This window comes from Rattus rattus, chromosome 9 (assembly GCF_011064425.1).
Source record: "Rattus rattus isolate New Zealand chromosome 9, Rrattus_CSIRO_v1, whole genome shotgun sequence".
NCBI lineage: Eukaryota > Metazoa > Chordata > Mammalia > Rodentia > Muridae > Rattus > Rattus rattus.
Genome location: NC_046162.1, coordinates 87667846 through 87681018, shown reverse-complemented (window position 1 = coordinate 87681018; position 13173 = coordinate 87667846). Strand labels below are relative to the sequence as shown.

At 47.2% G+C, this 13173-nt stretch overlaps 1 protein-coding gene across 6 annotated transcripts in view; it reads right to left on the bottom strand.

Moving 5' to 3' along the window:
- Positions 1-13173, bottom strand: part of Rffl (ring finger and FYVE like domain containing E3 ubiquitin protein ligase) — a 64310-nt gene that overhangs the window by 29457 nt on the left and 21680 nt on the right. For 4 of the 6 annotated variants that reach the window (XM_032913841.1, XM_032913843.1, XM_032913842.1 and 1 more), the window contains exon 1: positions 10231-10342. The exons of the other annotated variants lie outside the window; for them this stretch is intronic. In XM_032913841.1, coding sequence (XP_032769732.1) covers positions 10231-10327 — 97 coding nt within the window. In that variant the 5' untranslated portion in view covers positions 10328-10342. Of the gene's footprint in view, positions 1-10230; positions 10343-13173 lie in introns of those variants that run through there. 6 annotated transcript variants of the gene reach the window in all.

Below are 13173 nucleotides of genomic sequence, written 5' to 3'. Positions count from 1 at the left end.
TAGGAAAAAGGGGCTGTCGAGATTGTTTACCAGCTGAGTGACCCCAAGGCAAATTACTTATTTAATAGCTTCTCCAGAGACTGGGGGGTGGGGGTGGGGGAGCAGATGAGGGACCAGCATTAGATCCAACCTCCAGTATGCAAGGAAACTCTTAATTCAAACATGAAAAACCTTCTCAAAGACTCAACAGTACTTTGTAAACTACCTTGGTCAAAACACACGGAGAAGGTGCTAGGAATCCCGGAGCCTCACAAAAGGAACCTGTTACTCAAAGGTCTGGTGAATTCTATGCTAAAATTCCCTATTGTTATTTAAAAAAAGAGCTAGCACAGACTGAATCTCACACCTACCAAAAGTAGCAGGCCAGCAGCAGTCCGCTCAGTGCCCTTTCCGTTTATAAACTGCAACATTGTAGAAACCAGGGAAAACACCATGCCTGTGCCGCCAAAGAATGACCTGGGTCTCAGAAGAAAAGCTGCTATGTACAGAGAGAGGCAACAGCTGTTTTGTGGTTGAACATGAAATGTCCCCATAGGCTCTAGTGTCCCCAGATGATGGCTGTTTTGGAAGGCTGTGGAACTTAAAGAAGATGGAGCCTCACAAGGGGAAGTCGGCGCTCTGGACATGCCTTGAAGTCATAGCCAGACCCTACAGGTCTTACTCTTTGCTTCCTTATTACTGCAGATGCAATCCGACTGTATGTTCCTCGAACCAAGCACTTCCTGTCAAGGCAGACAGTGTCTCCACAAACTGTAAGCCAAAGACAAGAAGAAAACCAAAGTTTTTCTCCCCTAAACTGCTGTGTGTCAGGCACGGGTCACAGCACTGGAAAAGAAACTCCTGTGTATTGAATGGCTACTGTATTACCTCCCTCTCACACAGGGACAACATTTCGATATTAAAAGTCTTGGCCTCCAAGATATTCCTCCTTCCGCCTCCTGGATGTTGAAATAATTACAGGTGTGCACCACCACATCTGGTTGAAGTCTTGACTTTTTACCCGCACCGAGTTTCAAACTGCAGACACCCAGGCTGCAGTGAAGACAAGCACATTCTGCTTGAACCCAACTTCCTGTCCAAGGTTGTCTGACAGCTCTCCAGCTCAGCATTAGACCTTGGACAAACAGGTGACTTTTCATAGTTTCTGACAACTGGCTCACTGGACGGGAAAATCTATTACTATTTAAAGTTGAAGATCTGCCTGGCAAGCACTCTTAACAGTCATGGACCTCTAAGACATTTTCTGGATTTCCCATGCCTTGTGCTACCATCTGCCCTGCAATGGAACAATAAAAATGTACCAAATGGTGCTGAAATTAGGAAAGGAAGTCCAAAACAAAACGTGGAGTATGAAGGCTGGGAAAAAAAAAAAAAAGAGCCGCAGAAGTTGGAAATGTTTTTATAATTAAACCTTGGCCCCCCACTCAAATGCAGACGATTTCTGACAGCTGGTCCCCAAAGAACAGTTCTCCAGAAAAGTGTCTGAGGACATTCAAAGGGTCCTGTGGTACACACTGCCCTGAACCAAACCTGCCACCACCCCAGCAGCTCCTGTTGAGCACTGCAGCGGCCTCATCCATGTGACAGGCCTGCAGCCCTCACGCAGGTCTGGCCTGTGGCCTAACTCCACGGCTTCCCAAGTGCTGGAAGTTCCCCAGGCGACATTCAGTGTCAGGAGTAAACACTGGGCACAATAGCTTGGCTTTTATGGACAAAGCCATTTACGTTTCTTCCAGGTCTGTCTCCTCATCTGGAAAATAGGAAGGCGGGACTCCACTAATTGCTAATGTCTCCTTCAGCTGTAGAAAAGCCCTCAGGGATTCAAAATTAGCAGTTGGTGGAGGCGCCTGTGGCTTCCTGAATGGTTTCTTTGGTTAAAAAAAAAAAAAAAAACCTCTAACATCCCACAGCGGGACTACTACACGCCTACACGCCTCGATCTAGTACCCAAACACCTAGAACCTCCTCTTCCCTTTCAACTCCGGTCAGAAAATTTCCTGCTTGAAAGCAAACCACTGATGAACCTAAAGGACTGCTCTCCATACACGGTCTTTCTATTAGGTTTTTAATGTGATCACACTTGGCTCCCATGCTAATTATATGACTCGTGGATGGGTTGGGATACGGCGGAGGTGAGTAGCAGGCAGGACACCCACACGGTGACTGTTAATGGGAGAAAAGAATCAGGCAAAATCTGGGTGAGAAAAGGGAATGAAGACAAGGATGTGAGTCAGTGCAAGAGGAGATCATGGCAAGCATCTCGGAAAGGAAAGGGACAAATGTCAGTCAAAGCTCCACCCAGTCATGTGACTGGCACTGAAGGCCCAAGGTGCAGGGAACAGAACTGGACACCAGGGGGTAAATCCGCTCAGTGGGATAAAGGCGAGGCCACAGCTATTAAAAGAAAAGGCAGATAATGCATGGTGACATAAAGGTGCCACAAATGAAGCTCTGCTGTTATAAGACTCAGGGAACTCCCAGTGACAGGCCAGACAAAGGAGGCTTCGCAGGAGGATGACACTGAAGTCTTAAGCAGAGCAGAAACAAAGGTGCCCAAGGAAGAGATCAAAGATGTGCAAGTACAAGTACCGGGGTTTGATAGGAGACGGGGAAGGCGGGAAGAGAAGGGTGGTCTTAATAATCCTAGCAACCCTGAGGGAAGGGATAGACTGGATAGCTGGATTGGAGCCAGACCGAGAATTCAGAATCCAGCCTTAGGATTCAAATGCCATCCATGGAAGGAGAAGAGGAAGCTGACAAGGTAGGAACCAGAAGAAACTAAAACCCTGGCCCATAAAATTAACATAAAATCTGTATCCACGGTGTGTAAACTCCCTCCAAAGAGACAGATAATCTCCCAAAACAAAAGCAAGGAGAGGACAAGGAGTCTTGGGTGGGAGCCTGATATGAAGATATTAAACAAGGAATGTGAAGCTCTTGGACCAGGAGGCTGAAACAGTGAGCAGCACAGCCAAGGCTAAGATCAAGGAGATGAGGAGGAGGGTGCGTGAGGCTGTCCCAGTTTCCGGTTGTCAAGGTGACAGTCAGTGCTGCATCCGAGCTCTCCAAGTCATTCACATCCACCACTGGTGTCGTCACTGGCCTTAACCGGATTCAAAAGGAAAACCTCAGGAAATTCTACCAGGGCAAGAGCCTCTGGACCCAAGAAGACTAACACCGTGAGCCTCTGCTCACCAAGCATGGAAAGGTGAAGACAGGAAACAGCAGAGGAGGGAGCAGCGGCACCTGTTGTGCAAGCTTGCAGGCAAGACCTGAGGTGGCCACAGCAACAGAGCACAAGACTGGCTGAGAAAACAAAAGCAAGGGATTTGACTTCATCAGAGAGCAGGTCAAGAGAGAAACCTGTGAAGAGCTAGGGGAAAAATGTTCTAGGTGTACACACTGTTATACCCTGCCCGCCTGCCTCCTGCCTTCAAGGTGCAGAGCAAACACTTCCGGGCAGATCCCTTCTTTGCCACTGGGACGGTTAATCATCGTTGTTAATTTGGTTTTGGAATCACAGCTATGGGCGTGTCTGCCAGCATATTCTGGAGAGTGAAGACCAACCTCACAATCCCACGAGCGGGAGTTGGGGGTGGAAGACTAACTAAACCAGGGGGTCAGAGAGCACCAGCATGCTCCGTTGCCTGCTCCCTGGTCTCCGAAGACCCTAGGTGCTCACCACAAGCTCCAGCCACCATGAACTCTGCCATACTGTCCCCACCAGGTCACAGACTGACTGTACCCTCTTAAAACATGAGTCAAAAGAAACCTTTCCTCCTTTCTACTACTGCTCTGCCTAAGGTATTCTGTCACAGCAGCCACAAAAGCAATTCATACAGCCATGCTCTATTCTCTAGAGTAGTCACAGCAAATGCTTAAACCAGCTTCAAACCTTCAGTGGTCTCCACAAAAGCCTTGAGGGATTATGGGTCACCTGCCTTCCCACCTACTTCATACCTGCCCCTCATTCACCTCACTCTAAACTTTTATCACTCTAGTTTCAATTTCTCAAAAACAAAACAAAACAAAACAAAACAACAACAACAAAAAAACAGTATTTCCCCAAGCCAACACACTTGTGCTCTCTTTCCTGGCTAGAATATTCTTCCCAGCACAGTTCAGGAGGAAGCTTGGTATGGGTCGTGAGTTCACCTTCCCTATAACATAGTTGTCTGCCACACAGCAGGGGCTCACTGTACCGGCTGAAAGGATACACCCCATGGTTTTCTTTCTGGCATCTGTCTCACCCCTGTTTCAGGACTACACTTCTGAAAGCCTGCTACATATCCATCGCTCAAACGTGGCATAATAAGTCCATTAGAAACCCAACCTTTTCAACATTTCCAAACCAGTTCCTCCACCTCCTGAACGCAATATGATCTACACTGTAGACTTCACGACAATGAGTTTCTCATTCATTTGCTCCACCTGTCCAAAATCCTAATCGCCTTTGAAACTGAATTCAAGTAACACTTCATTCATGAATGCATTCAATCAACCACTTACTCGTTCAACAAAAAACCCAGAGCCTCTTGCGAGGGAAAAGCACTGTGTTAAATATAGGAAAAGGGAGAAGACCTTCAGTCAAATCGTCTCACAAATATTTAGAGACTGAAACACTGAGGCGCTTGACACTAGGAGAAAGGGAGAAGTGAGTTAAGCCTCAAGAAACAAGCTCTGATGATGAGCGGACTGAATGAGATGTAGCTTACAGGGGAAGCCTGGATGAAGGTGGGTGGGACAGACGGGTCGGCCAGGTGCAGGAAGCAGAACAGGTGTGGCCCGTCATAGGGTACTGAACGTGCTGCCTTACATTAAACTCATCTGGACCTGTCCCCCACCCCCATACTCATGCTGCTGGTAGTTACCCGAGAGGACACAGTGTCTCTTACAAACCAACATCACCTCCCCAGGAGACGCTGAGTCACACGTCTGGTACCTAGGAGTCCAAGCTTGTAAATTCCCCCAGGTGAGTTGGATGTGCTGCCAAAAGGTAAGCCATATGCCTGTCTATCCATTCAGTGTCATGAATGTCTGATCATTCTCTCATGAAAAATCACTAAGGTCAGTATGGTATACTGTCTCAGAAGGAGCAGCAATGAGCCTAACCAAGGTTAGTACATGTCCTTTTTTTTTTTTTTTTTAAATATTTTATTTATTTATTTTATGTATGTAAGTACACTGTAGCTGTCTTCAGACACACCAGAAGAGGGTATCAGATCCCATTACAGATGGTCGTGAGCCACCATGTGGTTGCTGGGATTTGAACTCAGGACCTCTGGAAGAGCAGTCAGTGCTCTTAACCATTGAGCCATCTCTCCAGTCCAGTCCATGTCCTTTTGCAGGGTGACTTCAACACTATCCTCCAAGGAGTCAGGTTCACACACTAGCCTGCTGGCTCTGGGCTATATTTGGCCAAAACAATGGGGGGGTAAAAGTGATCAGTTAGAGGATTCTGACCCTGCAGCTTCCGTTGTGGCCCAGGAGCTTGACCAAGAGAGAGGCAGGACAACAAGAAGTTTCAACCAACAACCAGCAACAAGACCCAAACGTGTGAATAAAGCCATGTGACCCGTGCTAGCAAACATGGAGCAATGGTCTGTTCCAGCCCCTCTTGGAGCACCATGAGCCCTCAGGGCATAAGCAACTGCACGGCTGCCATCTCAGGCCACCAAAAGCTTTGGGGTAACTTATTCTATGTTAATCCATTTAAGTGGGACAGCACAAAATTCAGAACTCTCAATAGCGGTCATTCAAGTGTTTCCTAATTTTGATGATCTAATTCATCTTCCTCTTATTCATTAACTCCCTCCTTTAACTTATGGCCATTTTTACTCCTAAATCTCTGAAGTTCATTAGGAACAATGAATCAAACTCCCCCCTGGCAGGTACTTGTACCTGAAGATGGGGGTCAAGCTATCCCTTAAGCTTTTGCTTCTCTAGGCTAATGACTTTAGCTAATTGGACATATTTTTCAATTTTCTTTTCAAGACAGGGTTTCTTTGTCCTGTCCTGGTTGTCCTTCCTGAAACTCCATCTGTAGACTAGGGTGGCCTTGAGCTCAGAGATCCACCTGCCTCTGCCTCCCAACTTCTGGAATCAAAATGACTGCCAGGCTACTTTTCAAAGCTTTATTCATCTCTCAAGTATGATGGGACCAAAACTGAATGTCATTTGTAGCTAACAAGACATTGCTTCCAAGCCTCAATCGGCTTTTCTATAATCTAATTTCAGTCCCAAGTGTAAGAGTACCCCAAAAAATATGCTCTGCAAACGTCCATATGGCCTTCTCTGTTCCTCACACAGTTCATTCCACTTCATGCTTCCTCTCTTCACCTAGCTCACAGCACGGCAGAAAGCTTGGAAACACAGCAGAAAGCTGATGAACAGCAGCAGCTCAGTGGGAACTCGCTCTTGCCTAGATTAGCATAAACGAGGCACCCTGTCCCTATGGGGGAACAAGAATACACATGCATAGCCCAAGAAGTTGAAGCAGGGAAGTCTCTCAGCATAATGGCTCTTGCCACAGGACAGGAGACAGGATCCCTTGAGTCGCTCCTCTTACCTGATCTTTTACAAGTGGCCTTGTAAAAGAATGACCCCTAGCTCTTGCCTTCTGAGCAAAGGTACCAATTATGTAGAACTGGAAAGCGCTTATTTAATTACAAAGACACCAGCTAGTTGCTTAATGCATTAAAGGAACACTCCCACCCCTGAATCTTACATGAATAAATGCCTCTATATGAGAACTAGTTTTATAACCACTAGTTTAAAAAAGGGGGTGGGAGGGAATAAAGCCAATCCAACACAGGGTTATAGTGGGCATCAGATCATTTTGTAAAGCACTATAAAAATGTTATGCTACGGGGTAAGATGGCTCTGCTGCTCTTGCAGAAGACCTAGGCTTGGTTTCCTGCACCCGTCAGGCGGTTCACAACTGCCATTAACTCCAATTCCATGATCTGATGCTCTCTCCCGGCCTCTGAGGACACCAACCAGGCATGTGATGCACACACGTACATGCAGGCAAACATACACATGAAATAAAAACACAAGGCAACGTGTGGGGCCAAGATTTCAGCAAGCCCTTTAATCTCCAAATGAACTTAGAGTGATCATCTAGACTTCAAGTGAAACACACGAGCAGCCATGAGTCTGAGTTCATCCAACAGGAACCCCAAGCATCCACTGACGGGAGGATATGGCTCTTATAGCATTTCAAAGAACAATAAAGACATCTAGAATGGTGGGCTGACCTCTAGGGACCCATTTCAGCCACTGGACCGATGTAACAGGCTCCAGACTGAGGACCTGAAGTCAGTCAAGGAACGAAGAACTAGAGAATACGCACGTGAGCAAGAGCGTGAGCACGAGAGAGAGAGAGAGAGAGAGAGAGAGAGAGAGAGAGAGAGAGAGAGAGAGAGGAAAGCACACAAGAAAAGGGGAAGGGAGGAAGAGAGAAGAGGGGAGAGGAGAGAGAGGGGAAGGAGGGAGGGAAGGGAGACAGAGCTGTAGAAACCCAAATAAGGAAGAATAATGAAAGGAGAGCCAGTCAGAGACCTCATAGATTTACAAATCTTTAGGGGGATGAGATTTTGTCAGTCATGAAAGGGGCTGCTGTTAGGGAAAGGGTTAATCCTTAAAGCAGTGGTTCTCAACCTCCCTAATGCGGTGACCCTTTAATACAGTCCCTCATGACCCCAACCATAAAAATTATTTTCATTGATACTTCATAACTGTAATTTTGCTACTGTAATGAATATAATGTAAATGTTTTCCGAAGCATTGCTCCATATCCCCAAAGGGGTAGCAACCCACACTTGAGAACCACTGCCCTAAAGGGTTATGCCATGTCCAGGGAATGGGACAAGGAACAATTCAGTGGCAGTAGCTAAGGGAGACAGAGACTAGGGTGGCTATCAGTAAACACAAGACAGGAGCAAGTCTGAGGCACTTGACAAACCCCAGTAAATAGCAATGGTTTAAGAAAACAGGGAACAAGAGGAGAAGATGGGAGTCTGTCGAAATTTACAGCTGAGTGGCAGAAGTCCAGCAGTTCTGAGCAGGACTCTCACCAGGCAAAGTCGTCTATGTTTGAAGAAGGCAGGCCCTGTCTGTAAGTATTCACAAACAAAACTCAAAGCCAGTAAGGTGCTTAAAAAAAACAAAAAAGTAAAAAAAAAAAAAAAAAAAAAAAAGTCCTAGGGCTACAGAGACAGCTCAGCCACTAGAGGACCCTGGCTCAATTCCCAGCACCCTCAGTGACTTCCTGTAACTGCAGCCCCAGGGGATCTGACGCCCTCTTCAGGCCTTGGCAGACAAGGCACCTTGGTGTGCCCCATACACATAAAATAAACACCTATACACATAAAATAAAAATAAAGGGGGAAAATGTTCGATCTTCACCACCACCAGCCAGAGTCTCACTATGTAGCCCTTGAACTCACTCTGTAGACCAGGCTGGCCTTGAACTCTGAGATCTTCCTCCCCTGCCTCCCAAGTGCTGGGATTAAAGGCGTCCACCACTGCCTGGCTATGGGAATTTTGTTTTATCTGTAGCTTAGCAGTGAAGAGTACTTCTAGAGGACCGTGGTTCAATTCCCAGCACCCACACAGTGACTCACTGTAACTGCAGCCCCAGGGGACCTGATGCCCTTTTGCTCATGGAAAACGATGACTGAGGATGAAGAAAAGCCATAAGAGCAGTACTCCAATATAGTCAGCAGGACTTAGCAGCCACAGGTCTACCACATCTAGAGGATGTGACTATAAAAACAAATCAAAGGACGGCAGGTATAATTAACAACGTTCGAGCAGACAGCAATATACACGGCACAGACAGTAGGTACGCCGAATTCCTTTTATACAATCGCCGGCATGCTCAAGTCACACGCTCAGATCCCCTTAGTAAGGACATTTGTCCCCTTATGGACCCCTTCGAGGAATGGAAGAGCTGGATTTAGACTCCCAAACTGAGATCCTTGATCCACATCCGAGGGCTAAGGGTTCTCCAGTTTCTAGCCCCAGCTTAGTCTGGCTTAAGAAAACCAAGAACACATCTGGGGTTACCTGCTTGTGCCCGTTTCGTCTGAGATGATGGGTTCAGTTGTGTACAGTGACCTTACGAGGTTTTTTTATAGCGGGAGTTGGGTGGGGGGGCTTGGCTATGTCACTCACATAGTTTGTCAAGGTTTGTCCAATTGCCAATAATGCTCAAGTCTGAGAAATACTGCCAGGCTAGAAAGATATAATGAGGGCAGCTGAATTTATGAACACTTTGAGGGTCTTGGAGAGAAAGGGAGACAGCAAAGCCTTCATCTCGACATTTATGATAGTAAAAAAATAATAGGATATTGGGAGAGGGAAAAGGAAGACTGCTGGGGGAGCAGCTCAACAGTGTGCCAGCCAGGCGGGAGAGAAGGCAGGGTGAAGGGGTTGGGGGCGGGTTGGTAAGTAGGGGCTCCCTGCCGAGGTTCAGGGAGGCATGAGCAAAAAAACCACGTAGCACCATCACAGTGTGAACAAAATACACAAGATCCCTACATCCCCAGTGGATGGCTGCAGTCATGGCACACTCTCTGAAGGATCGATCCTCACCCAGTCTTGTAAAGTAGGCGGATGCTTTCAAGAAGTGACTTCTGGACAAAACCAGCTGGCCAGGTGTCTCCGAGGAACACGTGTACGGAGCCTGGAGTCAAAGAGAAGCACAGGGAGGAAGCAGTGTCCAGAGACGACACTGCCCGGCGCTTAGAGGTTAGAGGCAAGAACAGGAAAGAGCCCTGCAGGGACCTGAACAGAAGCAGGGATGAGAGGACGACGTTCTTCACAACAGGTCAGAGGAAGGATGGCGGTTACAAAGTCATGGTAGACAGCGCTGCCCACAGCTCAGCGGCCAGTCACTAGAAAGGGAAGCGAATGTACCTGCCTGCCTTTATTTCACCCTAACTTAGCTTGAGCAAACTGTATCTCGTCAGACACAAAACGAACAGAAAAAAGAAATAGAAGTATGACTAAAGCTGCACGGCTTTCAAACAATCTTTGGTCTGGTCAGGTGTAACATACCCAAGTCCCCTTAGGAAGGACATGTGTCCCCTTAAGGACTTCGAAGACCTGGCTTTAGAGTCCCAGACTGAGAAGCCTTGATTTACCTCTGAAGGCGCGATTCTCGAGTCTTTACCCCCAGCCTAGTCTGGCTTAAGGAAACCAAGAAAACCCATCTGGGGTTACCTGCTTTTGCCAGTCTCAAAACACCGCCACAGCAGACAGCAGGCAGCCGGAAGAAGCGGCGGCCGAGGCTGCTGGAGCCATGTTCTGATGAGATCATCTCAGGGGCCAACAGCAGCTGCTTTCAGGGACAGTGAATGGTGCCGCCTGGGGACAGATCTTTGGTAAGCAACGTTGCAACAGAGCTCAGGCTTCACCCAGGGCAGTGCTGACTCACGCCAGCAAAACTCCTATTTCCCAAACGGCCCGGCTGAGCCAGCAGCAATCCAGTGCAGCCTAACAAAGAGACAGCCCACTGATGGTTTTCAATCAGAGGTAGATTCACTGGGGGCTGGGGGAGAGCCAGGTAAAACTCATTCCCCCACTGCTGGAGCCCCTACCTGGAAAGCTCTGGTGGCCAGTTTCTGAAATTTCATCTCAGGACAGCCTGAGGCTCCCCACGGCCGGCTGCGGCAGGTAGCAGGCTCCCAGCTCTGAAGATTTTCCCAGGAGGGTGATCCGCAAGTTGCTTTGCCTTTGTAAAGGGTAACACTAGGGTCAGCTGGCTGGGAGAAGCAGCCTAGTCGCTGGCGGCTGGGGGAATCCTACTGCTGAATTTTTATCAGTCCGGACCAGGCTCACTTCTCTTCACCACTCAGCCTCCCCTGACCTCTCTATTTCCTTAGACAGCTAGACTTCTCTCGTTAAAACAAAAGTAGCAGGATTCTTCTTCCCCAGTTGCCACACTCCCTGCTAAAGTGACATCATCTACTGTCATATCTTTGGGATGCCTAAGGAAGATAGGAGATTGACTTATCTTAACATTTATCCTTAAAAAGCAAAGTCCTTAAATGTGTGTCAATTCCTTCTTATTAGCCTGTTTATTTAAAAATCAATTTGAGAATAACTGGCTCATCAAGAGCTATTTATTATTATTGAATTAGCCCTGACAGGCTAGAATTGGCACTGGTGCTACACACACACACACACACACACACACACACACACACACACACACACACACAAAACACACAGATCACATCCTTGCAATCAGGGAGCTTTCATTCTGTGGTGGGTTTCTGTCTGTGCCCCGTACTTGCACAAGATGCCTGAGGAGGCCAGAAGAGGCTATCGGACCTTCCAGACTGGAGTTCATTAATGGATTTCTGTGGGCTGCCATGTAATGTAGGTGCTAGGAACTGAGTCTTCTGGAAAAGGAGTCAGAGCTCTCACTCACTGAGCCATGGCCCTAGCTTCTGGATGCTTTGAGAAGAAATTGAGGTTCTCATGATATCCTATTGTTCTCTGGTGAAAACGAGTGCTCCCCTCAAGTCCGACAGTTACGCTCGGCAATGACATTCACAGCCCCCACACCTGGCTTCCTCCACCTTTCAAGGTAGATTACAGATGCCATGAACTCTGGATGGAGCTGCCGGTCAATAAATGCTAGGTTAAAATGCATAGGCAAACCTGGCATGGTGGTACACGACTTTAATCCCAGCCCTCTGGAAGCAGAGGCAGGTGGATGTCTGTGAATTCAAGGCTAGCCTGCTCTACACAGTGAGTTCCAGGATAGCCAGGGCTACATAGTGAGACCCTGCCACCAAATAACAAAACCGACAAACAAGAAATACATCAGACAGAATCCGAGTTTAAAACTATGCTACTTTACTCCCTCCCAACAGACAAGCTCTGTTTGGTCCCATTCGCTCGAGTCTAAAGAACTACCACATTCCAGGAGGGCAGCCACTCTGAAGCATTATAAATGCTCGCTGGTTTTCTTCCCGGTCGGTGTGGCCCATTCAAAAAACTGGAGGTATTTAAAGGCAAGTTCCCCCACAGCGTGTTAATTAGTTCTTCTCGAAGGATAAGGCCATCTGTAGAGCAGCCGACACCCATTATCTCACCAGCCACACTCCAGAAAATCCTTCTGTAGCTGAGGATAAGCCCCACACAGGCTAATATAAAACAACACTCCAGGGTCACACACGCCCAGCCTCTGTTTAGCAGTGTTGTTACAAAACTATCATATTAGCTCCTCCTACTCTGATAAAAATCTAGGCAGTGGGATGCGTGCTAGAAGTCACGTGAACCATGCCAAGACCAACTCAAAGTGTGGAGCTCCTCGATCTGCTAAGACACCATTCGGATATGGAGGGCCAGCATTCTCCTGAGATTCTGACAGCTTTAATCTGTTTCTCCAAAACATAGCCTCACTCTATCTACCCTAGTGCCTCCTTTTAGATTGGAAAAGAAAGAGCTCATAAAAGATGCTAAATGTGAACTAATGGCTTTGGGCACTTGAGGTTTTATGAGATTGTGTGAAAATTATGAGACTGTGGAAATAATAGTACAGTTCTGTCATTTAAGATCTTTCATTTTTAAAACTTAAGCAAACCATCTCCCAAAATTATTAATAGGTTTTTTTTTTTAACATGGACAGTTGTACTATATATGTACATATGAAAAAATAAATGAGCTGGGTGTGGTGGTACATGTCTGTAATCCCAACATTCAGGAGGCTGAGAGACAAGGTCGTAATTTTGAGGCCAGCCTGGGTACACGGTAAGTTTTAGGCTAGCATGAGACCTCTCCCCCACACACACTTCAAGGGGTCAGTGGGTAAAAGTGCTTGCTATGCACGCAGAACAAGCTAAGCCAAGCTCTATCCCTGGAGGCAGAGGTGTATGTCTGTATTCTCAGCACTCAAAGGCAGGAATGGGGGAAGCGGAGACGGGACAGTTAGCTAGCTTCTGGGCCAGCTAGTCTGGAACAGTACAAACCATGGCAGGCCGCTCACAACCAGGGAGGCGGGTGAGAACTAACTCTCAAGAAGTTGCTGTCTCATCTCTCTCCCGCCACATACTACAAATTAAAAAAATTTAAACTTACTGCCTTTAATCCCAGCTCTCAGGAGGCAGAGGCAGGTGGGTCTCTGTGAGTTTGAGGCCAGCCTGACCTAAAGAG